The sequence below is a fragment of the Bombina bombina genome, chromosome 4, assembly GCF_027579735.1.
Source record: "Bombina bombina isolate aBomBom1 chromosome 4, aBomBom1.pri, whole genome shotgun sequence".
Lineage (NCBI taxonomy): Eukaryota > Metazoa > Chordata > Amphibia > Anura > Bombinatoridae > Bombina > Bombina bombina.
The window spans coordinates 611,229,297-611,256,722 of record NC_069502.1 but is presented as its reverse complement, the minus strand read 5'-3'; the positions used below and the strand labels follow the sequence as shown (position 1 = coordinate 611,256,722).

At 39.9% G+C, this 27,426-nt stretch overlaps 1 protein-coding gene across 3 annotated transcripts in view; it reads right to left on the bottom strand.

The window, feature by feature from the left end:
- AFG1L (AFG1 like ATPase) overlaps positions 1 to 27,426 on the bottom strand; it is a 763,812-nt gene that overhangs the window by 719,874 nt on the left and 16,512 nt on the right. For 2 of the 3 annotated variants that reach the window (XM_053710609.1, XM_053710610.1), the window contains exon 2: positions 8,833 to 9,055. In XM_053710609.1, the coding sequence (XP_053566584.1) occupies positions 8,833 to 8,835 (3 nt within the window). In that variant the 5' untranslated portion in view covers positions 8,836 to 9,055. The remainder of the gene's footprint in view (positions 1 to 8,832; positions 9,056 to 27,426) is intronic. The other variant, XM_053710611.1, reaches the window with a different exon arrangement.

Sequence of the window (27,426 nt, the reverse complement as noted above, 5' to 3'; positions counted from 1 at the left end):
GGAACATCTTGCAATATGTAAAAGAAAAAAAAACAACATATAAAGCAAAATTGATCAAATTCCTTAAATGACAGTTTCAGGAATGGGAAAAAAATGCCAGTGAACAAGCTTCTAGCAACCAGAAGCAATAAATAATGAGACTTAAATAATGTGGAGACAAAAATGACGCCCATATTTTTTAGCTCCAAAAAAGACGCCCACATTATTTGGCGCCTAAATGCTTTTGGCGCCAAAAATGACGCCACATCCGGAACGCCGACATTTTTGACGCAAAAAAACGTCAAAAAATGACGCAACTTCCGGCGACACGTATGACGCCGGAAACAGAAAAAAAAATTTGCGCCAAAAAAGTCCGCGCCAAGAATGACGCAATAAAATGAAGCATTTTCTGCCCCCGCGAGCCTAACAGCCCACAGGGAAAAAGTCAAATTTTTTAAGGTAAGAAAAAATGATTGAAACAAATGCATTTATCCCAAATATGAAACTGACTGTCTGAAAAATAAGGAATGTTGAACATTCTGAGTCAAGGCAAATAAATGTTTGAATACATATATTTAGAACTTTATAAATAAAGTGCCCAACCATAGCTTAGAGTGTCACAGAAAATAAGATTTACTTACCCCAGGACACTCATCTACATGTTTGTAGAAAGCCAAACCAGTACTGAAACGAGAATCAGCAGAGGTAATGGTATATATAAGAGTATATCGTCGATCTGAAAAGGGAGGTAAGAGATGAATCTCTACGACCGATAACAGAGAACCTATGAAATAGACCCCGTAGAAGGAGATCACTGCATTCAAATAGGCAATACTCTCCTCACATCCCTCTGACATTCACTGCACGCTGAGAGGAAAAACCGGGCTCCAACTTGCTGCGGAGCGCATATCAACGTAGAATCTAGCACAAACTTACTTCACCACCTCCATCGGAGGCAAAGCTTGTAAAACTGAATTGTGGGTGTGGTGAGGGGTGTATTTATAGGCATTTTAAGGTTTGGGAAACTTTGCCCCTCCTGGTAGGAATGTATATCCCATACGTCACTAGCTCATGGACTCTTGCTAATTACATGAAAGAAAACATCTTTTATTTTTATACTGCAGACTTTCTGCCAGCAATTAAGGTGGGGTGACCTTTGGGGGGTGGGGGAGGGAAAAGAGCTGTTTGAGAGGGGTAAGGGAAGGATCAGGGGGTGGGATGTGTCAGGTGGGAGGCTGATCTCTACACTAAAGCTAAAATTAACTCCTTCACTGCTGGGCATAATACAAGTGTGGTGCGAAGGATGAAAAGAGAGTGTACAGCACAACTAAGACAGAGGGTGCTCGTACAGACAGAGGACACCGCCAAGTCCCCAAGGCAATGGATACAAATTAAATAGTCCACAGCACTCCAAAAAAATAGTTTCATCAATTTATTAAGTGAAAAACAACAACGTTTCGAGGTCACAGCCCCTTACTTATGCTTGGTCAAACATGATCAAGCATAAGTAAGGAGTTGTGACCCCGAAACGTCGCTGTTTTTCACTTAATAAATTGCTGAAAAGAATTTTTGGGAGTGTTGTGGACTATTTACTTTGTAGCAAGTGTGGTGCGCAGCGGCATTTACCCGGCCTTCTAAATTACCAAAAAGCAATGCCAGTCATATATGTCTGCTATTTCTGAACAAAGGGGATCCCAAAGAAGCATTTACAACCATTTGTGCCATAATTGCACAAGCTATTTGTAATAATTTCAGTGAAAAACCTAAAGTTAGTGAAAAAATGAAATTTATGCTTACCTGATAAATTTGTTTCTTTCTTGACACGGTGAGTCCCACGGATCATCATAATTACTATTGGGAATATCACTCCTGACCAGCAGAGCAAAGAGCAACCACTCCCCTCGACCAAAGAGAAAAGAGAAAGGAAGTAATATAAGGTGCAGAGGTGCCTGAGGTTTATATAAAAATAAAGTGTCTGAAAAATACAGGGCGGACCGTGGACTCACCGTTGTCAAGAAAGAAACAAATTTATCAGGTAAGCATAAATTTAATTTTTCTTTCTAATGACACAGTGAGTCCACGGATCATCATAATTACTATTGGGAATCAATACCCAAGCTAGAGGACACGGATGATAAGGGAGGGACAAGACAGTTAACCTAAACAGAAGGCACCACTGCTTGAAGAACCTTTCTCCCATAAACAGTCTCAGCTGAAGCAAAAGAATCAAATTAGAAAATTTTTGAAAAAGTGTGTAAAGATGACCAAGTGGCAGCTTTGCAAATCTGAACTACAAAAGCACCATTTTGAAAGCCCAGGAAGAAGAAACAGCGCTCGTGGAGTGAGCTGTGATTTCCTCAGGAGGCTGCTGACCAGCAGACTCATATGCGAAGCGAATAATACACCTCAACAACAAGAAAGCAAAGTAGCCGTAGCTTTTCAGACCCTTACACTTCCCAGAAAAAAAACCACAAAGAAGAAGACTGACGAAAATCCGTAGTCGCCGTCAAAAAATCTCAATGCACGAACTACATCAAGGTTGTGCAACAAACTTTCCTTATGAGGAGGAGGATTAGGACAGTACGCAGTACTACCTTATCAGAATAAAAATGAGGAAAAGAGCTTCACATCTCAACACTGAAAACTCCGAAACTCTTCTAGCCGAAGAGATATCAACCAAAAACAGAACCTTCCAGGATAACAACTTAATATCCAAAGAAAGCCTAGGCTCGAACAGAGCCTGATGGAAAACTCTAAGAATGAAATTAAGACTCAGAGGAGGAGTCACAAACTTAAACATAGGCCGGATTCTAACCAAGGCCTGACAAAAAGAATGAACGTCTAGCACATCAGCCAAACATTTGTGTAACAAAATAAATAAAACAGAAATATGACCCTTCAGGGTATTAGCAGAAACTCTTCTCCAGACCCTCCTGGAGAAAAGACAAAATCCTAGGAATCCTAACTCTACTCCGAGAGTAGCCTCTGGATTCATATATGGAATAATACATAATAATAAATTAACGAGAATGAATATATATATATATATATATATATATATATATATATATATATATATTATATAAATGGACAAGATACAGAGTATTTCAAGATTGCAATTTTTTCTCCCCTTCACCTAACACAACATGTAGTCAGCATTTAAATCCAGAGATATATCTGCATCTCACGCTCGGATCCTTTAGCTCCAACGGCTATTGTGAGAAAAGAATAAGAAATTCAATGATTGGTTGAACTTCTCAGATTGACAATCAGACCGTCCAATCAAAATAGGAGACAACATTGGGACCGGGTCCTCAACCCGCACATATTCTCAAACTTCCGGCGGCTCGCTGCCTTTGAAAAAGCCCTATACGGGCGAAACCGGTCAGGGGGTTATAGAGCTTAGGGGAGCTCTATTTATTTTTAAATCTACCGAGAACTGTTGGCCTGCATAGGCGGGAAGTAATATTAAAATACTTAGCAAATAGAATGGTTACTAGACCTACTCTGCTATTTAAATAGCCAACGCAAACCAAAGACCGCTAAAATTTGTTTAGTCACATACTGCTAATAAAGCTCTTTATTTAAACTTGCTACCTAATTGGAGTTGAATGCTGGTTCGAGCACGGAGGGGTAAATTTTAGTACCAGCCTTAACTCAAAACCAGCACAAACAATTATTTAGACTGCTTGTGAACCTCCTACGCTGTTGTTACCATTAACTACCCTTCTGCTACCACTACAAGTGGGGGTAGGACTGACACGTTTATGGACTACTTTAATAGAAATGCAGCAAATTCAAGTAGTTTAACAAGACTGTAATATTTCTTGTACTACAAACACAGACCGGATACATACCGGCATAGATTTTTGGCTAAAGTATTTTACTACCCTAGTGCAATTCACGTTTGCACGCTTAGACTTAACCTACTTGGTTTACCGTTGTAAAACACTTGTCTGCATTTTGTAACTAACTCAATATAAAATTGTGTCTCCTACTGCATTACCTTGTATACATTAGTGTGTAGCAACTCTACCTCAATTGTTACAGCAGCAAATACTTAGTAATTTTATAAGTTTAATGTATTAGGTAGTAGTTATTCTAGATACGAATGACCTATTTAACTTATGCAAAAATATCCTAGTTAGATATACTCAGCTAACTGATGTGCCTAAATATACCACTATGATTTTATCATTAGGCTAAATCAGAATAATATCCCAACCATAATAAAGAAACAGTTGGTACTACTATACTTAGGCTGATTTATATTAGATTTGAATAAAAAATGGTAAATTCAGCATAAAAACAATCACAAGATGATAAGTGTAATCTGAATAATCTAAAACCCACAATATCTAGTATCAATCCAAGTACAACACAAACATGATATTGTATGTACAAATAAAGTGATACTACAAAATTACAAGCATTATTCTTTCTTTGTGTTACCATTATCATACCTAATCCCAATTACAATATAAAATTGGGACTAAGACCTCTGTTTGACAATTTATGACAAACTATAGCCTATTAATCACAAGGTCTCAGAATATTGTTAAATTAGGTTTCAACACAGCTGGGTATCCATATACCATAATTCTCTGATCAAATACATGTTCAACTTCCGAATAAAAATATTTAATCTTATAAAATTCTCTCATATTAAGACAAACAATAGCACTATAATACAATTAACTGAAGATCTTTATTATTATTATGTTGCACAAGCATTGTACACTATTCTTCTTTAATAAACTGACACAATATAGGGTGTTGATACTGCATCTCATTTCTCGGATACTTCTCTAGTACTATTACCCAGATTGATAGACATACCCATATCCCGTGCCTGATATTGTGACATAGATCTTCTCTACCTGTTATTGAACTCTCTTAGAGGATTTTACACAGTGGTCTTGGGCGTAGCATCCCGCCTATACACTTTCCTATTATTATTTTTGATATATCAAAGGCTCATGAAAATTTAGGAATAGGCCTCCAATTCTTTGGTTGTTTTTAACTTGAGTGTTTTATTTTAAATATATGGAATAAAAGTTATATTTTAACATTCCCAATTTCTCCACTACTAGTCCAGGCTCAGAGTGCTATACGTGCAGTCTTCAGTGAGGTTCCTTCCTCTCTTTTCTGTTTAATATCCAAAGAAAGCCTAGGCTCGAACAGAGCCTGATGGAAAACTCTAAGAACGAAATTAAGACTCCAAGGAGGAGTCACAAACTTAAACATAGGCCGGATTCTAATCAAACCCTGACAAAAAGACTGAACATCTGGCAAATCAGCCAAACATTTGTGTAACAAAATAAATAAAACAGAAATATGACCCTTCAGGGTACTAGCAGAAACTCTTCTCCAGACCCTCCTGGAGAAAAGACAAAATCCTAGGAATCCTAACTCTACTCCGAGAGTAGCCTCTGGATTCACACCAATACAGATATCTACGCCATATCTTATAATAGATCTTTCTAGTCACAGGCTTACACGCCAGAATCATAGACTTAATAACCTACTCCGGAAATCCATGCTTAGATAGAAATAAGCGTTCAATCTCAAAGCAGACAGCTTCAGAGAAAACGAGATTTGGATAAAAGAAAGGTCCTAGAAGAAGAAGGACCTTCCTCAGGAAAAGTTTCCAAGGTGAAAGAGAAGACATCTCCACTAAGTCCTCATACTAGATCCTGTGAGGCCACGCCGGTGCAAGGAGGGATCACCGACGCCCTCTCCTGTTTGATTCAAGCAATGGCCCGTGGAAGGAGAACGAACTGAGGAAAGAGGTATGCTAGCCTGAAATTCCAAGGAACTGCTAGAGCATCCATCAGTACAGCCTGAGGATCCCTTGACCTTGATCTGTACCTCAGGAGCACAGTATTCTGATGGGATGCCATGAGATCCAGCTCCAGCAGACCCCAATTGAGAATCAAGTTGGAAAACACCTCCAGATGGAGTACCTACTCCCTCGGGTGAAGAAACGGTCTGCTCAGAAAATATGCATCCCAATTTTCCACTCCTGGAATGTGGATTGCAGACAAACCGTAGTTGTGAGTCTCCGCCGACTGCATAATTTTGACTACCTCTGTCAAAGCCAGGAAACTCTGAGTTCCTCCCTGAAGATTGATGTAGGCCACTGACGTAATAAAACCTGATAAACTGGGCTGAAGCTAACAGAGGCCAAGCCAGAAGAACATTGAAGATTGCTCTCAGCTCTAGAATATTTTTGGGAAGAACCGATTCCTCCCGGATCCAGAGACCTTGAGTCTTCAGTGAACCCCAGACAGCTCCCCAACCCAGCAGACTGGCATCCGAGGACACAATCACCCAGGTAGACCAGCAAAAACAGGTTCCCTGAGAGAAAACGTCCTGAGACAACCACCATGGAAGATAATTTCTTGCAGCCTGAGCTATAACAATCCTTGGAGCCAGATCCGCATAATACCTGTTCAACTGCCTCAGCATACATAACTGCAGAGGACTGAGATGGAACCAGGCAAACGGAATGATGTCCATGGCTTCTACCATCAGACCGATCACCTACATACATCGAGCCACTGACGGCCGAGGAGAGGACTGAAGAGCCAGACAAGAGACGAAGATCCTAGATTACTGACCTATGTCAGAAATATTTTCATTGATAGGGAATCTATTATGGTTCCCAAGAACACTACCCTTGTAGCAGAAATTAAGGAACCTATTCCCAAATTCACCTTCTATCCGTGAAAAACGCAGAAAGGATAACATCTCCATATGGAAGCTTGCTTGTTGAAAGGACGGCGCCTGAACCAGAATGTTGTCCAAATAAGGCGCCACTGCAATGTCCCTCAACCAAAGCACCGCCAACAGGGATCCCAGGACCTTTGAAAAAAATTCTGGGACCTGTGGCAAGGCTGAATGAAAGAGCCACAAACTGGAAGAGTTTGTCTAAAAATGCGAACCTCAGAAACTTGAGATGATCCCTGTGGATGGGAACATGCAGGAACCCCTTAAATTAACTGTTATGAATTGACCATCTAGAACCAAAGGAAGAATGGAACAAATAGATTCCATCTTGAAAGACAGTACACTGAGGAACCCGTTTCAACATTTGAGGTCAAAAATTGATCTGAAATTTCCCTCTCTTTTGGGAACCAAGAACAGATCGGAAAAGAATCCCAGACCCTGTTCCCGTCTTGGAACAGGAACTAACACTTCAAGGTCGGAAGGATCCTGTACAAAGAGAAAGAACGCCTCTCAGTTTATCTGAATCTTGAAAGCAGAAACCTGCCCATGGAAGGAATGGCTTAGAACTCTAAATTGTATCCCTGGGACACAAAGTATCCACAGACCAGAATTCCAACCATAAGGCTCTGCGAGCCAGAACAGGAAAACCAGAAATCTTGCTCCTAAATAAATAACTTGCAAGGAAACATCCTAATAAAAAAATGGCCATCCTATATCTCCTCAAGGGGTGCAACAGTCAGAATAGACTCAGCCAACGCATCAAACCAGTATGCCGCAGCACTGTTAACGGTAGAAATACATACTGCAGGCTGCCCTTGCAAACTTTGGTGGGCATACATCTTTTTAAGTAACCATAACTTCTTATCCATAGGATCTTTAAAAGAACAGTTAGCATCTATGGGAATAGAGGGTCCTTTAGCCAAAGTGGGAATAGCCCCTTCCACCTTGGGAATCAACTGCCAAGACTCTTTGATAAAGCAAGCAACAGGAAACATCTCCTTAAAGATTGGGGGATGGAGAAAAAAAAAAAAAAGGGGATACCAAGTCACTCCCATTCCTGAGCAATAATCTCTGTAGCCCGGTCTGGAACTGTAAAAAACCTCCACCAAGGAAAGAACGTCAAAGTATTTATTTAATTTACTAGACTACATAGGGTTGACTACGACAGCCATGTCGGAATCGTCCAAGGTGGCCAAAACCTCTCTAAGAAAAAAATCGGAGGTGTTCTAGCTTGACCCCTGCTTGATAAATGACGGAGAGCAAGTTCTTGAGAGAACTTGCAGCCATAGGGCTTTCATAAATCTAGCCCTAAGTTTAATAACGCTACTACTCTTAACATGCACATCCTGTTTGTTTCTATTTTTTCTACTCTTACTTGAAGTTTCAAATGAATTGATTTGCTCCAAACCTCTTATTCCCAATAATTAAAAAAGTTAACATTGTAACTATTATTTTATATTATATTTTAGTAGATTTCAGATTATTAAATTCTCCAGAATCATTGTCATATTAATTAAGCTGTAGGTTTAAAAAGACTGTCAGGCTTAGATTCCAAATTCTCTAAAAGTCACCTTCAAAAATTCTGAACATGTATTAATTTTGTTTGTTGAATGCGCTCTTAAAGCCCTCATAGTGTTTGTTAGTGAAAGCAATTACAGTTTTGCAGAAGGCCTCTGAAATCACAGATACATTTTTTGGAACTAAAATAAAACGACCATTATTCAAAGGAATCTAAACTGTAATAAACAAACTTCCAATGTGGTTTTTAGCAGCTTAACAGGGACAATTATGAATTTACTGATCAAGCACTTACAGTGAATACTGTTACAATTGTTTTATGTCTCATGTTCTGACAGCACCAATATTGGTGGGGGGTATTGTAAATTACTTACAGTTGTATCTATGAAATGTTATATAGCATGCAAAGAGGAGGATAAAAGCATAATATTTATTTCTTTGGCAAAACCTGTAGAGCTCTATATCTGGATTAAACTTTACAACTACTGTGAAAAAGGAAGTTTATATCACCCAAAACTATATGATTTATTTTTAAGTAAAATGTGCCACCTCATGACATTTTTGCAGACGACACATAACTGTGGCTATCAGTGTATCTCTTACCATTGACAGAAAGCCTTTGGAATCTTTCTGTAGCCCTTGAGGACATCATGAAGATTCTGTAAATTCTGCATGACGTTCCGCTGGTGCGCATCCTTCCTTAGTATCGCTGCTTTTACAAGCAGATCGTAGTGTTCTAGAGGTCCTGAGCACTCTTCCAAGGCTTTAGCGTCTCTGTCAGTTTCACAGGTGGCAACTGCAGACTCCGCTATCTGGCTAATGTAAGCTGAAAAATAAACACCACATGTCAAATGGACATGAAATCTATCATTTTTCTCTTTCATGATTCAGATAGAACAAGCAAATTTAAACAACTTTCCAGTTGACATAGTATCAAATTTTCTTTCTTCTCTTGGTATCCTTTGTTGAAAAGAATGTGAGGTAAGCTCAGGAATGTACACGTCTGCAGGACTATATAGCAGCAGTTTGAGAAGAATGTTATATATTTTCAAGAGCAATACATGGCACTTTTTCCTGCTCCAGACATGTGCAAGCTACCTACATAGGTACCTCTTCAACAAACAATACCATGAAAACAAAACAAATTTGATCATAAAAGTAAATTAAAAACATTTTTAACATTTGTATGCTGTGGGGTCAATTTATCAAGCTTCATACGGAGCTTGATGCCCCGTGTTTCCGGCGAGTTATGAAGCATTTAGACCGCTGCTCCATAACCTGCCCGCCTGCCAATTCCCTCCATACACTAAGTCCCTAAAAAGTGAAGGAAAATCAGCATCATGTGACTTGACTGATCCCAAGACATTTATATTATAGTTTTCTGAGGGGGCGGACAGAAAACAGAATTTATGCTTACCTGATAAATTACTTTCTCCAACGGTGTGTCCGGTCCACGGCGTCATCCTTACTTGTGGGAATATCTCTTCCCCAACAGGAAATGGCAAAGAGTCCCAGCAAAGCTGGCCATATAGTCCCTCCTAGGCTCTGCCCACCCCAGTCATTCGACCGACGGACAGGAGGAAAAAATAGGAGAAACCATAGGGTGTCGTGGTGACTGTAGTTAGAGAAAATAATTCATCGGACCTGATTAAAAAACCAGGGCGGGCCGTGGACCGGACACACCGTTGGAGAAAGTAATTTATCAGGTAAGCATAAATTCTGTTTTCTCCAACATTGGTGTGTCCGGTCCACGGCGTCATCCTTACTTGTGGGAACCAATACCAAAGCTTTAGGACACGGATGAAGGGAGGGAGCAAATCAGGTAACCTAAACGGAAGGCACCACGGCTTGCAAAACCTTTCTCCCAAAAATAGCCTCTGAAGAAGCAAAAGTATCAAATTTGTAAAATTTGGTAAAAGTGTGCAGTGAAGACCAAGTCGCTGCCTTACATATCTGATCAACAGAAGCCTCGTTCTTGAAGGCCCATGTGGAAGCTACAGCCCTAGTGGAGTGAGCTGTGATTCTTTCAGGAGGCTGCCGTCCGGCAGTCTCATAAGCCAATCGGATGATGCATTTAAGCCAAAAGGAAAGAGAGGTAGAAGTTGCTTTTTGACCTCTCCTTTTACCAGAATAGACGACAAACAGAGAAGAAGTTTGTCTGAACTCTTTTGTAGCTTCTAAGTAGAATTTTAGAGCACGGACTACATCTAAATTGTGTAGCAAACGTTCCTTCTTTGAAACTGGATTCGGACACAAAGAAGGTACAACTATCTCCTGATTAATTTTTTTGTTGGAAACAACCTTTGGTAGAAAACCAGGCTTAGTACGCAAAACAACCTTATCTGAATGGAACACCAGATAGGGTGGAGTACACTGTAGAGCAGATAACTCAGAAACTCTTCTAGCAGAAGAAATAGCCACCAAAAACAAAACTTTCCAAGATAACTTAATATCTATGGAATGTAAAGGTTCAAACGGAACCCCTTGAAGAACTGAAAGAACTAGATTTAAACTCCAGGGAGGAGTCAAAGGTCTGTAAACCGGGTTGATCCTAACCAAAGCCTGAACAAACGCTTGAACATCTGGCACAACTGCCAGTCGTTTGTGTAGTAGGACAGATAAAGCAGAAATCTGTCCCTTTAGAGAACTCGCAGATAATCCTTTATCCAAACCTTCTTGTAGAAAGGAAAGAATCCTAGGAATCTTTATCTTATCCCATGGGAATCCCTTGGATTCACACCAGCAGATATATCTTTTCCATATTTTATGGTAAATCTTTCTAGTTACCGGTTTTCTGGCTTGAACCAGAGTATCTATCACGGAATCGGAAAACCCACGCTTTGATAGAATCAAGCGTTCAATCTCCAAGCCGTCAGTTGGAGGGAGACCAGATTTGGATGTTCGAATGGACCCTGAACAAGAAGGTCCTGTCTCAAAGGTAGCTTCCATGGTGGAACCGATGACATATTCACCAGGTCTGCATACCAAGTCCTGCGTGGCCACGCAGGAGCTATCAAGATCACCGAGGCCCTCGCCTGTTTGATCCTGGCTACCAGCCTGGGAATGAGAGGAAACGGTGGAAACACATAAGCTAGGTTGAAGGTCCAAGGCGCTACTAGTGCATCCACTAGAGTCGCCTTGGGATCCCTGGATCTGGACCCGTAGCAAGGAACCTTGAAGTTCTGACGAGACGCCATCAGATCCACATCTGGAATGCCCCATAGTTGCGTCAACTGGGCAAAGATCTCCGGGTGGAGTTCCCACTCCCCCGGATGGAATGTCTGACGACTCAAATAATCCGCTTCCCAGTTTTCCACACCTGGAATGTGGATCGTAGATAGGTGGCAGGAGTGATTCTCCGCCCATTGTATTATTTTGGTCACTTCTTTCATCACCAGGGAACTCCTTGTTCCCCCCTGATGATTGAGATAAGCAACAGTCGTCATGTTGTCTGATTGGAATCTTATGAATCTGGCCTTTGCTAGCTGAGGCCAAGCCCTGAGAGCATTGAATATCAGCTCTTAGTTCCAGAAGTGTTTATCGGGAGAAGAGACTCTTCCCGAGACCACAGTCCCTGAGCTTTCAGGGATTCCCAGACCGCGCCCCAGCCACTAGGCTGGCGTCGGTTGCGACGATGACCCACTCTGGGCTGCGGAAGCTCATTCCCTGGATAGGTGATCCTGGGTTAGCCACCAACGGAGTGAGTCTCTGGTCTTCTGATCTACTTGAAATCACTGGAGACAAGTCTGTATAGTCCCCATTCCACTGTTTCAGCATGCACAGTTGTAATGGTCTTAGATGAATTCGCGCAAAAGGAACTATGTCCATTGCTGCAACCACATCAATCCTACTACTTCCATGCACTGAGCTACGGAAGGACGAGGAATAGAATAAGAACTTGACAAGCGTTAGAAGTTTTGACTTTCTGACTTCTGTCAAGAAAATCCTCATTTCTAAGGAATCTATTATTGTTTCCCAAGAAGGGAACTCTTGTCGACGGAGACAGGGAACTTTTTTTCTATGTTCACCTTCCATCCGGTGATATCTGAGAAAGACCAGAACGATGTCTGAGTGAGCCTTTGCCTTTGAAAGAGACGACGCTTGTACTAGAATGTCGTCAAGTACGGTACTACTGCAATGCCCCTTGGTCTTAGAACCGCTAGAAGGGACCGAGTACCTTTTGTGAAAATCCTTGGAGCAGTGGCTAACCCGAATGGGAGGGCCACAAACTGGTAATGTTTGTCCCAGAAAGGCGAACCTTAGGAACTGAAGATGTTCTTTGTGGATAGGAATATGTAGATACGCATCCTTTAGATCCACAGTAGTGCATAAATTGACCTTCCTGAATTGTGGGTAGAATCGTTTGAATGGTTTCCATCTTGAACGATGGTACTCTGAGAAATTTGTTTAGGATCTTTAGATCCAGGATTGGTCTGAAAGTTCCCTCTTTTTTTGGGAACCCACAAACAGATTTGAGTAAAATCCCATTCCTTGTTCCGCCGTTGGAACTGGGTGTCATCACTCACCATCTTTAGCAGGTCTTCTACACAATGTAAGAACGCCTGTCCTCTATTTGGTTTGAGGATAAGTGAGACATGTGGGAACCTTCCCTTGGGGGTAGTTCCTTTGAATTCCAGAAGATAACCCTGAGAAACAATTTCTAGCGTCCAGGGATCCTGAACATCTCTTGCCCAAGCCTGAGCAAAGAGAGAGAGTCTGCCCCCCACTAGATCCGGTCCCGGATCGGGGGCTATTCCTTCATGCTGTTTTGTTAGCAGCGGCAGGCTTCTTGGCCTGCTTACCCTTGTTAAAGCCTTGCATCGGTTTTCCAGGCTGGTTTGGTCTGTGAGGTATTACCCTCTTGCTTAGAGGTATGCAGAATTAGAGCCCGGTCCGTTCCTGAAATTACGAAAGGATTGAAAATTAGACTTATTCTTGGCTTTGAAAGGCCTATCTTGTGGGAGGGGCGTGGCCCTTTCCCCCAGTGATGTCAGATAATCTCTTTCAAATTCTGGCCCAAAGAGAGTTTTACCCTTTGAAGGGGATATTAAGCAATTTTGTCTTGGATGATACATCCGCTGACCAAGACTTTAGCCAAAGCGCTCTGCGCGCCACAATTGCAAACCCTGAATTTTTCGCAGCTAATCTAGCTATTTGCAAAGCGGCATCTAAAATAAAAGAGTTAGCCAACTTAAGTGCGTGAACTCTGTCCATAACCTCCTCATATGGAGTCTCTCTACTGAGCGACTTTCTAGTTCCTCGAACCAGAACCACGCTGCTGTAGTGACAGGAACAATGCACGAAATGGGTTTGAAGAAGGTAACCTTGCTGTATAAAAATCTTTTTAAGCAAACCCTCCAATTTTATATCCATAGGATCTTTGAAAGCACAATTATCCTCGATAGGAATAGTAGTGCGCTTGTTTAGAGTAGAAACTGCCCCCTCGACCTTAGGGACTGTCTGCCATAAGTCCTTTCTGGGGTCGACCATAGGAAAATAATTTCTTAAATATAGGAGGGGGAACAAAAGGTATGCCGGGCTTCTCCCACTCCTTATTCACTATGTCCGCCACCCGCTTGGGTATAGGAAAAGCGTCGGGGTGCACCGGAACCTCTAGGAACTATCCATCTTGCATAATTTTTCTGGAATGACCAGGTTGTCACATCACCTAGAGTAGATAACACCTCCTTAAGCAGTGCGCGGAGATGTTCTAATTTAAATTTAAATGTCACAACATCAGGTTCAGCCTGTTGGGAAATTTTTCCTGAATCTGAAATTTCCCCATCTGACAAAACCTCCCTCATGGCCCCTTCAGATTGGTGTGAGGGGTATGACAGAACAATTATCATCAGCGCCCTCCTGCTCTTCAGTGTTTAAAACAGAGCAATCGCGCTTTCTCTGATATGCAGGCATTTTGGATAAAATAATTTGCTATGGAATTATCCATTACAGCCGTCAATTGTTGCATGGTATAAGCATTGGCGCGCTAGAAGTACTAGGGGCCTCCTGCGTGGGCAAAACTGGGGTAGACACAGAAGGAGATGATGTAGAACCCATGTCTACTCCCTTCATCTGATGAATCATCTTGGGCAACTTCATTATCTGTGACAGTACTGTCCTTACTTTGTTTTGGACGCTTTGGCACAATGAATCACATAATTTAGAAGGGGGAGACACATTGACTTTCATACATATAGAACATAGCTTTCTGAAGGCACAGACATGTAAACAGGCTTAAACTTGTCAGTAAAACACAAAAACCGTTTTTAAAACAAAACCGTTACTGTCCTCTTTAAATTTTAAACGAGCACACTTTATTACTGAATATGTGAAAAATATGAAGGAATTGTTCAAAATTTCACCACAGTGTCTTAAAGCATTAAAAGTATTGCACACCAATTTTCAGAGCTTTAACCCTTAAAATAACGAAACCGGAGCCGGTTACAGTTTTAACCCCTCTACAGTCCCAGCTACAGCCTTTGCTGCGACTCTACCAAGCCCAGAGGGGAATACGATACCAAATGACGCCTTCTAGGAACTTTTCCAACTATTTTCAGGTCCTCACACATGTATCTGCATGTCTTGCTCTCAAAAACAACTGCGCAATAATGGCGCGAAAATGAGGCTCAGCCTACAACTGGGAAGGCCCTTCCTGACTGGAAAAGGTGTCTAACACAGTGCCTGACGTTAAAAAACGTTCCCCAAGCTTATAAGTGTGAATTACAAGCATAAACATGTATAAAATGCCCAAATAAAGCAATCGATTTTGCCCATAAAAGTGTCTACCAGTTTATAGCCCATATTAAGCCCTTTATTCTGCTTGAGACTAAGAAAATGGCTTACCGGTCCCCATGAGGGGAAATGGACAGCCTTCCAGCATTACACAGTCTTGTTAGAAATATGTCATACCTTAAGCAGAAAAGTCTGCTGTTTCCCCCAACTGAAGTTACTTCATCTCAACAGTCCCTATGTGGAAACAGCAAAGGATTTTAGTTACTGTCTGCTAAAATCATCTTCCTCTCACAAACAGAATTCTTCATCTTTTTCTGTTTCAGAGTAAATAGTACATACCAGCACTATTTTAAAATAACAAACTCTTGATAGTAGAATAAAAAAACTACAACTAAACACCACATACTCTAACCATCTCCGTGGAGATGTTGCCTGTGCAACGGCAAAGAGAATGACTGGGGGTGGGCGGAGCCTAGGAGGGACTATATGGCCAGCTTTGCTGGGACCTCTTTGCCATTTCCTGTTGGGGAAGAGATATTCCCACAAGTAAGGATGACGCCGTGGGACCGGACACACCACCAATGTTGGAGAAATCCACCCGGATCGAATACGAATCTGGCAGGGGCGGCATTGCACCAGCAGTTCACAAGAACTGCTTGGTGCAATGATAAATGCTAACAGTGTATGCTGTTGGCATTTATCGATGTGCGGCAACCATAGGTCAAATGTACCTTCATGTGACATCATAGCTACTTCAAAGTGTGTGTGGGAGACTAATGCAAATGCATGCAGCCTATGGCCACACTGACATTTTTATGTCTATTTAATTTATCCTGGGGCAGGGCTGTGTAAAAAAATCCAATGCTCCAGCGAAACAAAAGTGGAGTTAAATCAAAGTGTGGGGAATCCAACAAAAAAAAAAAAAACTCTTATTCATGATTTGTGTGCATTATTGTGGGCTTGGTAAGCCATCTCCAGGTGAAGAGCTGTATTCTTTTTTTTATATATGAACAAGCGGTGCTGTGTAAGCAAGGGGAGCAGTTTCAAGTATCTGACTGTAAAACAACACTTCCCATTATTTTAACTATTTAATTTGATACAGGATCTATAATTTAAAAGCATGAACAATAATTCAATCTTTCACTATACCTTTTCTGTAAATTCAACACATACAGTATAATCAGAAGACTTAGATACACTACTACCCTGAAATAGTTTATTATATTTAATACTACTGATATGAAACATGCATTTTGGCCCAGTTACTGCCATGCCTGCTCTTTCATCCTATTTGCATACGGATAAAGAAGATGAATCCCAAGTTTCATTTTACATGTTAAAATACTGTTATGAACCAACTTAAAGCATGTGATATAGAGATTAAAGGGACATTTTCATATAACTGCATGTAATAGACACTACTATAAAGAAGAATATGGACAGATACGAATATAAAAAGCCAGTTTTAAAACCTTTTAAAATTGGTACTTAGATGCTCCCAATTTAGCAATGTTAATGAGTTTAGGCGGGACAACACCGCTGAAATGGCTGAGAAAGAGAAATAGCAGACACTTCTTCCTCCCCTGCATATAAAGAGACCCTTTACACAAACAGGAGCAAGATAGAGTCTGTAGACATCAGTATACATCTAAAACTGTGGGGCTTGGTTAGGAGTCTAAAAGCCAGCACAATGTTATTTAAAAATAAGCAAAACTATACATTTTTACAAAACACCCCCAGATAGGATAAACATTTATGCAAAGAAAAATATAGTGAACAATGTTCCTTTAAAGTATTTTCGGTAAAAGGTAGAAAGTGCGCCTGAGCAGATATGTTATTACAACGTAAAAACTAGAAATTTTAACCCAAAATATAGCAATTTCTTTAGCTGGCCCATATCCCTGGGTAACACCTCCAAGTGAAAAACCTCTCCCCAAAGGGGAGTGGATAGGACTGTCCACTCCCCTAGTTTACTTTTACATAGGTAACTCCCAGACAGTATCACCCCCCTCCTCCTAGAGATGTCCAGCTAATAGGTGGTCATGGAAAAAAATGGGAGGGAGCTTGGAAGGTATTACCCAGGGGATATGGGCCAAGATATAGAAATTACATATATTTTTGGGCTAAAATTTCTAGATGTCTTGGCCCTCCTGGTAGTAATATCTACCAGTGAGAAGAATCAAAAGCTGTGAAGAACATAAGGGTGGGGAAAAAAAATTAAGCAGTAATAATGAAATGCGAATATAACTGCAAACATGTCTAACTTTATTAAGACAAAACACAAGAACAGATCTTGCAAACCAAACTTTGCAGACGCTGGACTGACGACGCGCCAATTTGTAGGTGATAAATAAAAGGTATGATGTGACTTCCAAACAGCAGCTTGGCAAATTTTTTCAGGAATAGCATCTGCGTGTAAAGCCAGGATGTAGCAAATGCCCTTGAGTGTGCTTTAAGCCCTTCTGGAACCTGTTGACCTCTCTGCTTATATGCTCTAGAAATAGCCGGGACAATCGATATGACTTGCGAATTGATTGTGTTCGTGTAACATAAATGAGTTATCAAACAACATTTAAACCATATAAAAGGTTTCCCTTGAACCTGCTGGCTTTCTGGGCAAAAAGGCAAGATATATTTGATTTTTATGGAATCCAGACACTACTTTAGGAAATAATTCTGGTACAGTTTAAAGAACAACTTTGTCCTGATGAAAGGAAAGGCATGATTCTCTACCGAAAGAGCATGAAGTTCTGACCAATGGCAAATCCCAGGAAGGTTAACCGTTTTAGTAAAAGGTTGTATATGAGCCAAGGTTTAATTCTGGAAATTGCAGAAATGGCAAAAACTTGAAGCTTTAAAGTTCGAGCACTAAGTCTCTGAAGATATCCATTATGTAAAATTCTAGTATATGAGAGATTAATGAATCAGTAGAGGCTTTATTATTGAGCATCCATGATAAGAAAAATGCTGTAACAGATTCTGGAAGTTGAACCGTTCCTAGCTTGTAAAAGTGTTTCAATAACAGAAGGTTGAAATACTCATTAAACGCAATCTGGAGACTTCAACAAACCATGCCTTTAGCTTGAATAATTGTGGTCTTAGATAAAACATAGGACCTTGGCACAGCATGTCCCGATGAACTGGAGGATGCCAAGAAGGAAGAATTACCATTCTCTGAATCAGAGGGAACCATGGCCTGTGTGGCCAAAAGGGAAGAACCAGGATGAAGGTCATATTTTCCCTTTGAATTCTCCTCAATAACCGGCATATTAGAGGAAGAGGAGGAAAAACATAAATCAGTTTGAATGGCTAATCTTGCTGGGACCTGGCAACCTGATTGTTGTCTTTGGAGGCCATACGATCTATGTCTGCATCCCCACCTGCAGGCTATAATTTTAAACAAAATGATTGTTGAGTTGCATCTACCATTGACAAAATTCTCTTCCTGCTTAAAAAGTCTGATACAACATTGTCGTGACCTGGAACATGAATAGCTGATATGAGTTGAATGTTGCGCTGAGCCCAAACAAATATTGGAGCTACAACCTTTAAGACCCACTGACTTCTTGTTTCCTCCCCTGGAACTGAATGTATGATGTGGTTCTGTTTGTCTCATAACACCTTACTAACTTCCCCTTCAGATAATCTTGAAAATGTAGAAGAGCAAGATAAACAAACCCTTATTTCCAGAAGATTGGATGGAAGGCACTGAATGTGACATTCTCAAAGTCTCTGAGCAAAGATTCAGTTGCAGATGCCCCCCCCCCATCCTAACTTGCTTGCATCCATCTGAATCGGAACCCAGTTTGGCTCTTTAAAGGAAGGCCTCTTGACAGATTTTGAATCTGTATGCACCGAAAAAAGAGATATTTCTTCAAGGTCCATGGAAAGGAATCTGAAGAGACAGACTGATTCTTTTCTTGTAATAACAGGAAATGGTTTTGAAAGGACACATACTCGATCTTGCCCACTTGACAACATGAATGACTAAGGCCATGTGACCTAAAAACTTCATCCACTGATGTGCTGATAGATACTTTATCCATAGAAGATTTAGAAATATTTCTTAGAAAATATTATTCTCAGAAATTGGATTTGTGGTTGAGGAAGAGATACCATTCCGCTGAGAGTGTTGAAACAAGTTCCCAAAAATACTAGGTCCTGAGATGGGATTAAATGATTTTGAAGAAACTGAATTAGAATTTATCTGTGAATGTTTGCTTGTTGCATAAAATCGGCATAAGGAGTAGGTTGTCTAAATAATGAACAACAAATAGACCCCTTAGACGTACCTATGCCACCATAGGAACCCGGACTCTTGTGAATACTCTTGGAGCTGTTGAAATGCCAAATGGTAGGGGCTGCAAACTGAAAGTGCTGATTGTCCACTAGCAAACTTCAGATATTTCAAGTGTGCATTTGCTATAGGTATGTGGAAATAAGCATCGCTGAGGTCTACAGACTAAATAAATGCTCCCCAGAGGCATCAGGTTGATTACATAAATGTGCTGTATCCATCTTGAAGGATTGAACTACTAGAAAGGTGTTTTGTTTGCGAAGATCTAGGATTGGTCTCCAATTCCCATCCTCCTCCTGTATTAAGAAGACTTGGAAATTAACCCTTGATTCTGGTTGTACACACATACTCTCAGGATAACCTGATCCTTTAACAGCTTGATAAGCTGGTGAATTACTTCTATCTTTACTGGATCAGTGAATTCTCCAAGTGAGGTAAAAGAGGCTTCTTCCTGAATTCTAGTTAATAACCTGATAAAAGATTGAGGACCCATTTGTCTGAGATACCAGTTGCCCAAACCTCTCTGAATCTTGCAAGTCTGCCTCCAACCAAAGGAGCTTGGGCAGGGACACCGTCATAAAATTTCCTGTGTGCTGGTTAGAAAAGGGGTTCCCCTACCCCTGGTCTGACACAGATTTCCACTCCTTGGGGACAAAAGGAATACTTCTTAAGGGAATACTTAAAACTCTGATAGGAAGTTTGTCATCTGTGAGCATATGAAACATTCTTTCTTGCCTAAGGAGCAGAAGGACGAAAATGACTCTTACCTCTAGAGCTCTTAAGAGATTAATAGGTTTAATTGCTTACCAAACAACATATCCCATTCAAATGGAAGCCCCAAAAAGTTAACCTTCGAAGCAGGATAGACATCCCAATGACGTAACCACACGGCTCTATGCACCAGATTAGCAGTCACCATGAATTTAGCATTAAACTAACATCTCTGAAGCAGCAAGGAGACAAAATGAAGTTACCTTCTTAAAGATCATGTACTGAAAGGAAAAATATTTAAATCTTCAGGTAAAGATTGAAACATATTCAAAACTAAAGAACAGAAGGTCAGGTTTAAAATTTAACTTTTATTAAGAATAAATTTACAAGAAACCCCTTAAAAACACAAATCGTACATGTACTAGCGCAGATAGGTGATCAAGGTGGTAGATGGAATAAGTTATCTAATAGTATACAGTGATAATATTACACCTGAATGGTTACCTAATAATAATTAGCTGGGGTATCAAAATGATACAGTATCCTATTGATAGTAATTAGCTTGAGTATTAATTGTGCTTTCACAAGCTGTATGGAGGAGCGTAAATATTCGCTGTTGCCACAGGCAGGGAATGAAATGAAATATAGGAATAAGTTCAAATATATGCTGAGGTGTACACGTAGTGCTGTATTATGAGTGATGGAGCTTAATACTGAGAGGGAAATATCAATATAGGTTATATATATTGTACAGAGACAAAGAGTCAATATAATGGTGCTCTGTAATTGTACTTCCATCTAAAGCACAGAGGTGCTGCCTACAAAAGTCAAAGGCTTATCAGCGTATAATAAGGTACAGGTATCAGTATATATTGAGCAGAGACAAAAAGTCAATGAAATGGTACGCTGTTATTTTGCTACCCTCTGAAGCACCGTGGTGCTGCCTACAGGTGTCAAAGATTATCAGCATATAATAAGGTACAGGTATCAGAGACAATTAATGTAAAGTGGGGTAATGAGGCTTGAAAAATAAAGCAATAACGCTAGTGTCTAAGACACTGCCAACTACTAAGGTTAGTAGGAGAGACAACAGGTTAAATAATTATAGTAGTAAATTACCACTCTCTAGTTTTAACCTGAATTATATATACACGTTTCAAAGCAAAATATATTAGAGCCAGAATAACCATATTTTACCCATGTGATTAATAGTACACTATTTCATAGGTTGGTTGTCTCACTATCTGCTGTGAGACTATAAAGAGGTGAATATGTACAAAAACTTCCAGAGTAGCACTGTATATTACTAATATTGCTGAGGTGACTGGTATGAATGCACTGGTATATATTAGTGCTTAATTCCAGGTAAGTACTGCATTTAGTGCGAGGATGATATTATGTCAGGTCAAAAAAAGCTACTATTAACACCACGCTGTCAGATTATATATAGAGCACAATGTGTACTAGTATAAATGCATCCAAAAGTGCATTCAGTGGCTCTCTATTGGAAGTTAAAAAAAGAGAGATGACTCAGAGGACAGAAAGATCAAATATATTGCACCGTAGCAAACGTAAATGCTATAGTATTAATTATTGTTACTGCGCTCTTAAGTATGTATAGTCAGACTACGGTTGATGTTAGGTTAGTAGCGGTAAAAAAATATTAAGGCTTTTATCCTTGTGTTAGACACTACCGGCTAATGCTAGGAATGCTTGGTAGGATACAAGATACATATGATTATTAAGTAAGTCGCCTTTGAGTATTACCCAGAATATTTACGCATCTGTATGTAAAAATTATCAGAACCTGGGTAACTATATTATTCATGTGATATATACACATAAACTCCGTTATGAGTGAAAGCTCGTTATAACTGAGAAATTGATACACTGTGGCTATTCCACCAACTAGGGATGCACCTAAATTTCGGCCGCAGAAAGTTTTGGCCGAAAATGACATTTTTGGTTATTTCGGTTTTTATGCCTTTTATTTTCGGTAAAATTATTGTGTAGCATATTTCAAATTTGATGCCAGCCTAGAACTGCTGTTTGAGTTCATTACTTGGAGTTGCCGAAAATGTGCAACTCCAATTTAAAAATGTACAGCCCTCCCCTGTTCTATTGAGTTACATGCCTATCCTTAGCATAAGGTGGCATTATACACAGAGCACACACATAAGTACCATGACATGATGATATTTGAAACCAGCAGTACCCTTTTTTTTTAGAAGGAAACCAAAGTTCTGAATTACAGTACAGGTGGCCCTCGGTTTACGGCGGTTCAATTTGCGCCGTTTCAGAATAACGCCCTTTTTTTTGCTATTGAAAAGCATTGACTGCTATTGAAAGCATTAGCACATGCATACATTAAAATAGCCATTAGGTGGAGCTGTCTGCTTGTGTTTCAGCAAACACATGCAAAGAAAAGCAAGCCAGACATGATCAATGGATCAGCTTTCAAAGGAACAAGATCTAGCTGCCACTTCCCTTAGCTGCAGACTCAATGCAGAGAACTGTTTGCAGAAAAAGGCAAGTAAAAAACGTTTTTGTTCATTAAACAGTGTGATGATGATACAGTCTGTTGTGTGATTAAACTCAGGCAGGCTGAATCAGTATATAACCAGACCTGAGCAATGGAGCCGTTTTTTAAAGCAACAAGATCTAGCAGCCACTTCCCTTAGCTGCAGAAAAATGCAAGTAAAAAAAACATTTTTCTTCATTAAACTTAGTTTGATGATGATACAGTCTGTTGTGTGATTATTTTGTTTTTGTTCATTAAACTTAGATTGATGAGGATACAGTCTGTGTTTGTGTGATTATTTTATTAGGTGCGGTTTAGCAAATGTTTTTGTTTATTTAAACTTAGTTTGATGATGCTACAATCTATTTTATTAGGTTTATAATTGCTGTTAGCATTTAAAGTTTTCATTTCAAAGCTTAACCTCTTAAGGACATATGACGGAATTTTTCGTCATAAAACAATTGAGCAAACTGAAAGCTGTGTCCTTAAAGGGTTAAAAATAATGTATTAGGTGTTACTTATGTCAATTTTGAGAGGGGCCTGGAACCTAACTCCCTCACTTCCCATTGACTTACATTATAAACTGGGTTTCAATTTACAACGGTTTCGATTTACAACCATTCCTTCTGGAACCTAACCCCGGCGTAAACTGAGGGCTACCTGTATTCAAAGGGGGATAAGTAACATGTTTATAAACACTTGATATTATCAGACACATCCCTAGGCACACACAGTGAATATGTATAAGCCTTATATACAGTGCTCATACATCAGCCTCTTGAGCATAGACATTCTATTCGCTTGAGGCAAATATATGTGCACACTATATATGCATAAGCCCCAAGCTCGCACACAGTTGGCACAAATTAGCACCCACCAGACAGTGTATACAAAAAAAGCACAGTAACTTTCTATAACCACCTTGCACGTAAGGTCGTAGCTAAGTCCAGTAGTCCTGGTGATAGGTGACAGGCAGACTCCATTTAGGGCTCCGGACATATAATCTGACGGGTCAGTGTGAGACCCCTACCAGGAACTAGGTGGAGATACGATGAGACGATAAGGTGCAGCCACGCCCATTGCACAGATAACTACACCCAAAAACAAAACACATGTCCACCTCGTATTGTTGTCTGGCTATAACCAAGCTCTCCGTTGTAGAACTTCACCAGTTTCACTGCAGATTACACCCTATGGTACAAGTGACCATGCCCATTTGTTGGAGCTTTCCCGCCTACAAGCTCTCTTAGCTACACACAAACACTGTAGTTAAAAAATAAAAATTTTCGGTTTTGTTTCGGTTTTTGGCCAGGGGCTTCCTGAATTTTCGGTATCGGTTTCAGCCCAGAATTTTCATTTCGGTGCATCTCTACCACCAACGTCATAATATATAAGTTTTTCAGTGAACTTTATTCTATTCCCATATGGGGCTGTAGTACCCTCATAGGTGTATTATGATTATACCACCAGCAAGATTAGATATAAATATTATTACAGTAAATGACTTGCTGAAGGCGTTTGGAGATTGAGAACAATAACTATGGAGTTACATCCAATGTGGCTATGCCACCAACATTCAAGTGCTATCAAATTAAAGTTGAGATTACTAAAGAGTACATGCGGATTTGCTAGTTAAAAAAAAAAAAACAGAGAATCGCTAGATTCTCACTCCCCTAACATGTTTTGCAAAAACTGCTTTTTCAAAGGCGGAGCCGCTGCCTTCTTTTTTATTATTTATGGGATATCATCACATCATGCTGAAGGGATGCGTGGGATAGGCCGCACAGAGGGGGCATTCAGAATGTCTTGGACTTATGTTGATATATTATACTATTTAGTGAAAATGAAATATGGTATTATATAAAATTAGATTAGAATGGTAACAGGCAAGCAGGATGCATATCTTATCTAAAAGTCATTGATAGGATTATTGCTAACGTAAAATCCTGTAGGGATAGGTGGTTGTAGTTTGTTAATTGTAGGGATGTCAAGATATGCATCTGGATGGAAAAGTACATTCTTGGGTGGAAGTGAAAAGAATGGATTAAAAAGTCAGGAGATAATAAAATATTAAAAATTAATAAAAGCATAGGTGAAGTATGTCAAATCAATGAAAAGTGAAAAATGGCAAATATATATATATATATATACATACACACACACACACATATATATATTGAAAAGAGTTATATTGTATTTACTATAATAATGTGTGAAATACTAATAGAACTATTAAAGAAAGTGATATTTCTATTCTATAACTGTGTTAAGAAGGATGCTAAGAAGGCAATTTATAATAGTGTAAATATTGTGATTGCACTAACATGGGTATATATTGGGTGCATAAATACAAAGTGACACTATGTTTTATCCAAAGTGACAATTTCTAATGGTTAAAAACCCCCAAGTATGTGTGTGTTTTAATATATTAAGAGTGAATGAACGAGTACTTTTCTATTATAATGTTATTAGGCTGTTTATTGGTAATAGATTCAATAATTTATCCAGTTCGGATATTCTTTAACTTCATTGTGTTTGGATTATAAGAAACAGAAATAGTTGTTCTGTTCGTTCATTCCTCTGGGATATACAGAGTTAAGAAGGTAAATCCATTTGCATTCAGCTTGAAGCAATGTTTTTTCAAGATTACCCCCTCTAATGACTAGACTTATTTTCTCTACCCCCATACATTGGAGATTATTTGGATTGGACCGAAGATGTTGTAAAAAATGGGAGGCCACGGAGGTTATATTTTTGCCCTTTTCTTTATCAGTGACAGCATTTCTAATGTTTTTTATGTGCTCATGCAGTCTTACTCGTAATTTTCTATAGAGCATGAAACTTTAAGCAAATTTCTTATTTACTCTTATTATCAAATTTTCTTCATTCTTTTGGTATCTTTATTTGAAATGCAAGAATGTAAGTTTAGATGCCGGCCCATTTTTGGTAAACAACCTGGCTTGTTCTTGCTGATTGGTGGATAATCTGAACAAAAAAAAGGCTTAGATGTCTTATTTTTCAAATAAAGATAGCAAGAGAACGAAGAAAAATTTATAATAGGCATAAATTCGAAAGTTGCTTAAAATTGCATGCTCTATCTGAATCCCGAAAGAAAAAATTTGGGATCAGTGTCCCTTTAACTCTGTATATCCCAGAAGAATGAACAAACAGATCAACTATTAATGTTTCTTATAATCCAAACACATGGGGTATATCCCTTTAAAAATAAAATTCATCAGAGTAAATGAAGTTAAAACAATATCCGAACCGGATAAATTATTCAATCTATTACCAATAAACAGCCTAATAACATTATAATAGAAAAGTACTCTTCCATTCACTCTTAATATATTAAAACACACACATTCTTGAGGGTTTTTTACCATTAGAAATTGTCACTTCGGATAAAATATATTGTCACTTTGTATTTATGCACCCAATATGTACCCATGTTAGTGCAATCACAATATTTACACTATTATAAATTGCCTTCTTAGCATCCCTCTAACACAGTAATAGAATAAATATCACTTTCTTTAATAGTTTTATTAGTATTTCACGCAACACTATTTTAGTAAATACAATATCACTCTTTCCACTCTTTCCAATAGTCTCACGATTACCTAGCATGACTCTTGCAATGGACACTTACATGTTAAACTCCCTTCTTGACCCATTTCAATCTGGATTTCGCCCCCATCACTCCACAGAGACAGCTATTGTTAAGGTTACCAATGACCTACTTACAGAAAAATCAAAAGGCCACTTCTCTCTGCTCATCCTCCTTGATCTGTCCGCAGCCTTTGACACTGTTGACCATCCTCTCTTGCTCCAAACCCTCCAATCCTTCGGCATCTGTGACACAGCCCTTTCGTGGACCTCTTCCTACCTGTCAAACCGTACCGTAGCCTTCTCTGGGGCCTCCTCTGCCCCGTCACCACTTTCTGTCGGAGCACCGCAAGGCTCTGTCCTCTGTCCCCCTTCTCTTCTCAATCTACACGTCATCACTAGGTTCCCTTATAAAGTCCCACGGTTTCCAATATCATTTGTATGCCGACGACACCCAAATCTACTTCTCTGCACCGGATCTCCTTCCTTGCTAACTCGTGTCACTAACTGTCTTTCTCACATCTCTTCCTGGATGTCCTCTCACTACCTCTCAAGCTAAATCTCTCCAAAACTGAGCTCCTCATTTTCCCCCCTTCTTCCAAAACCTCCACCCCCAATCTCTCTATAACTGTCGACAACTCCGTCACATTTGACTCAGATCTTTCTTTCACTCTTCACATTCAGTCCTTGGCTAAAGCCTGCCGCTTCCACCTTAAAAACATCTCGAAAATTTGACACTTCCTTACACAAGACACAACTAAGATTTTAATCCACTCTCTCATTCTTTCCAGCCTCGATTACTCTGTCTTCTCTGGTGTCCCCACCTGCCGCCTAGCTCCTTTACAATCCATAATAAATGCCTCTGCCAGACTCATCTTCCTTACACGTTGCTCTTCATCTGCTGCACCTCTCTGCCAATCCCTTCACTGGCTTCCTCTTGCCTCTAGGATCGAACACAAAATTCTCACTCTGACATACGAAGCCCTCAACTGCACTGCTCCCCTCTATATATCAGACCTTGTCTCCAGATAATCTCCCTCCCGTCCCCTTTGCTCTGCTCATGATCTCCTACTCTCCTCCTCTCTTGTTAACTCATCACACTCCCGTTTACAGGACTTCTCCAGACTGGCTCCTATCTTGTGGAACTCTCTGCCTCGCTCCACAAGACTCTCCCCTAGTTTTGAAAGCTTCAAGCGCTCCCTAAAGACTCTACTGTTCAGGGATGCTTAAAACCTATGCTAACCTTACTTTATACCAGTTCCACTCCTCCATCGCTATCCCCTGAACCCCCATTAGCATGTAAGCCTAAGAGTCCAGCTGTTTGTAG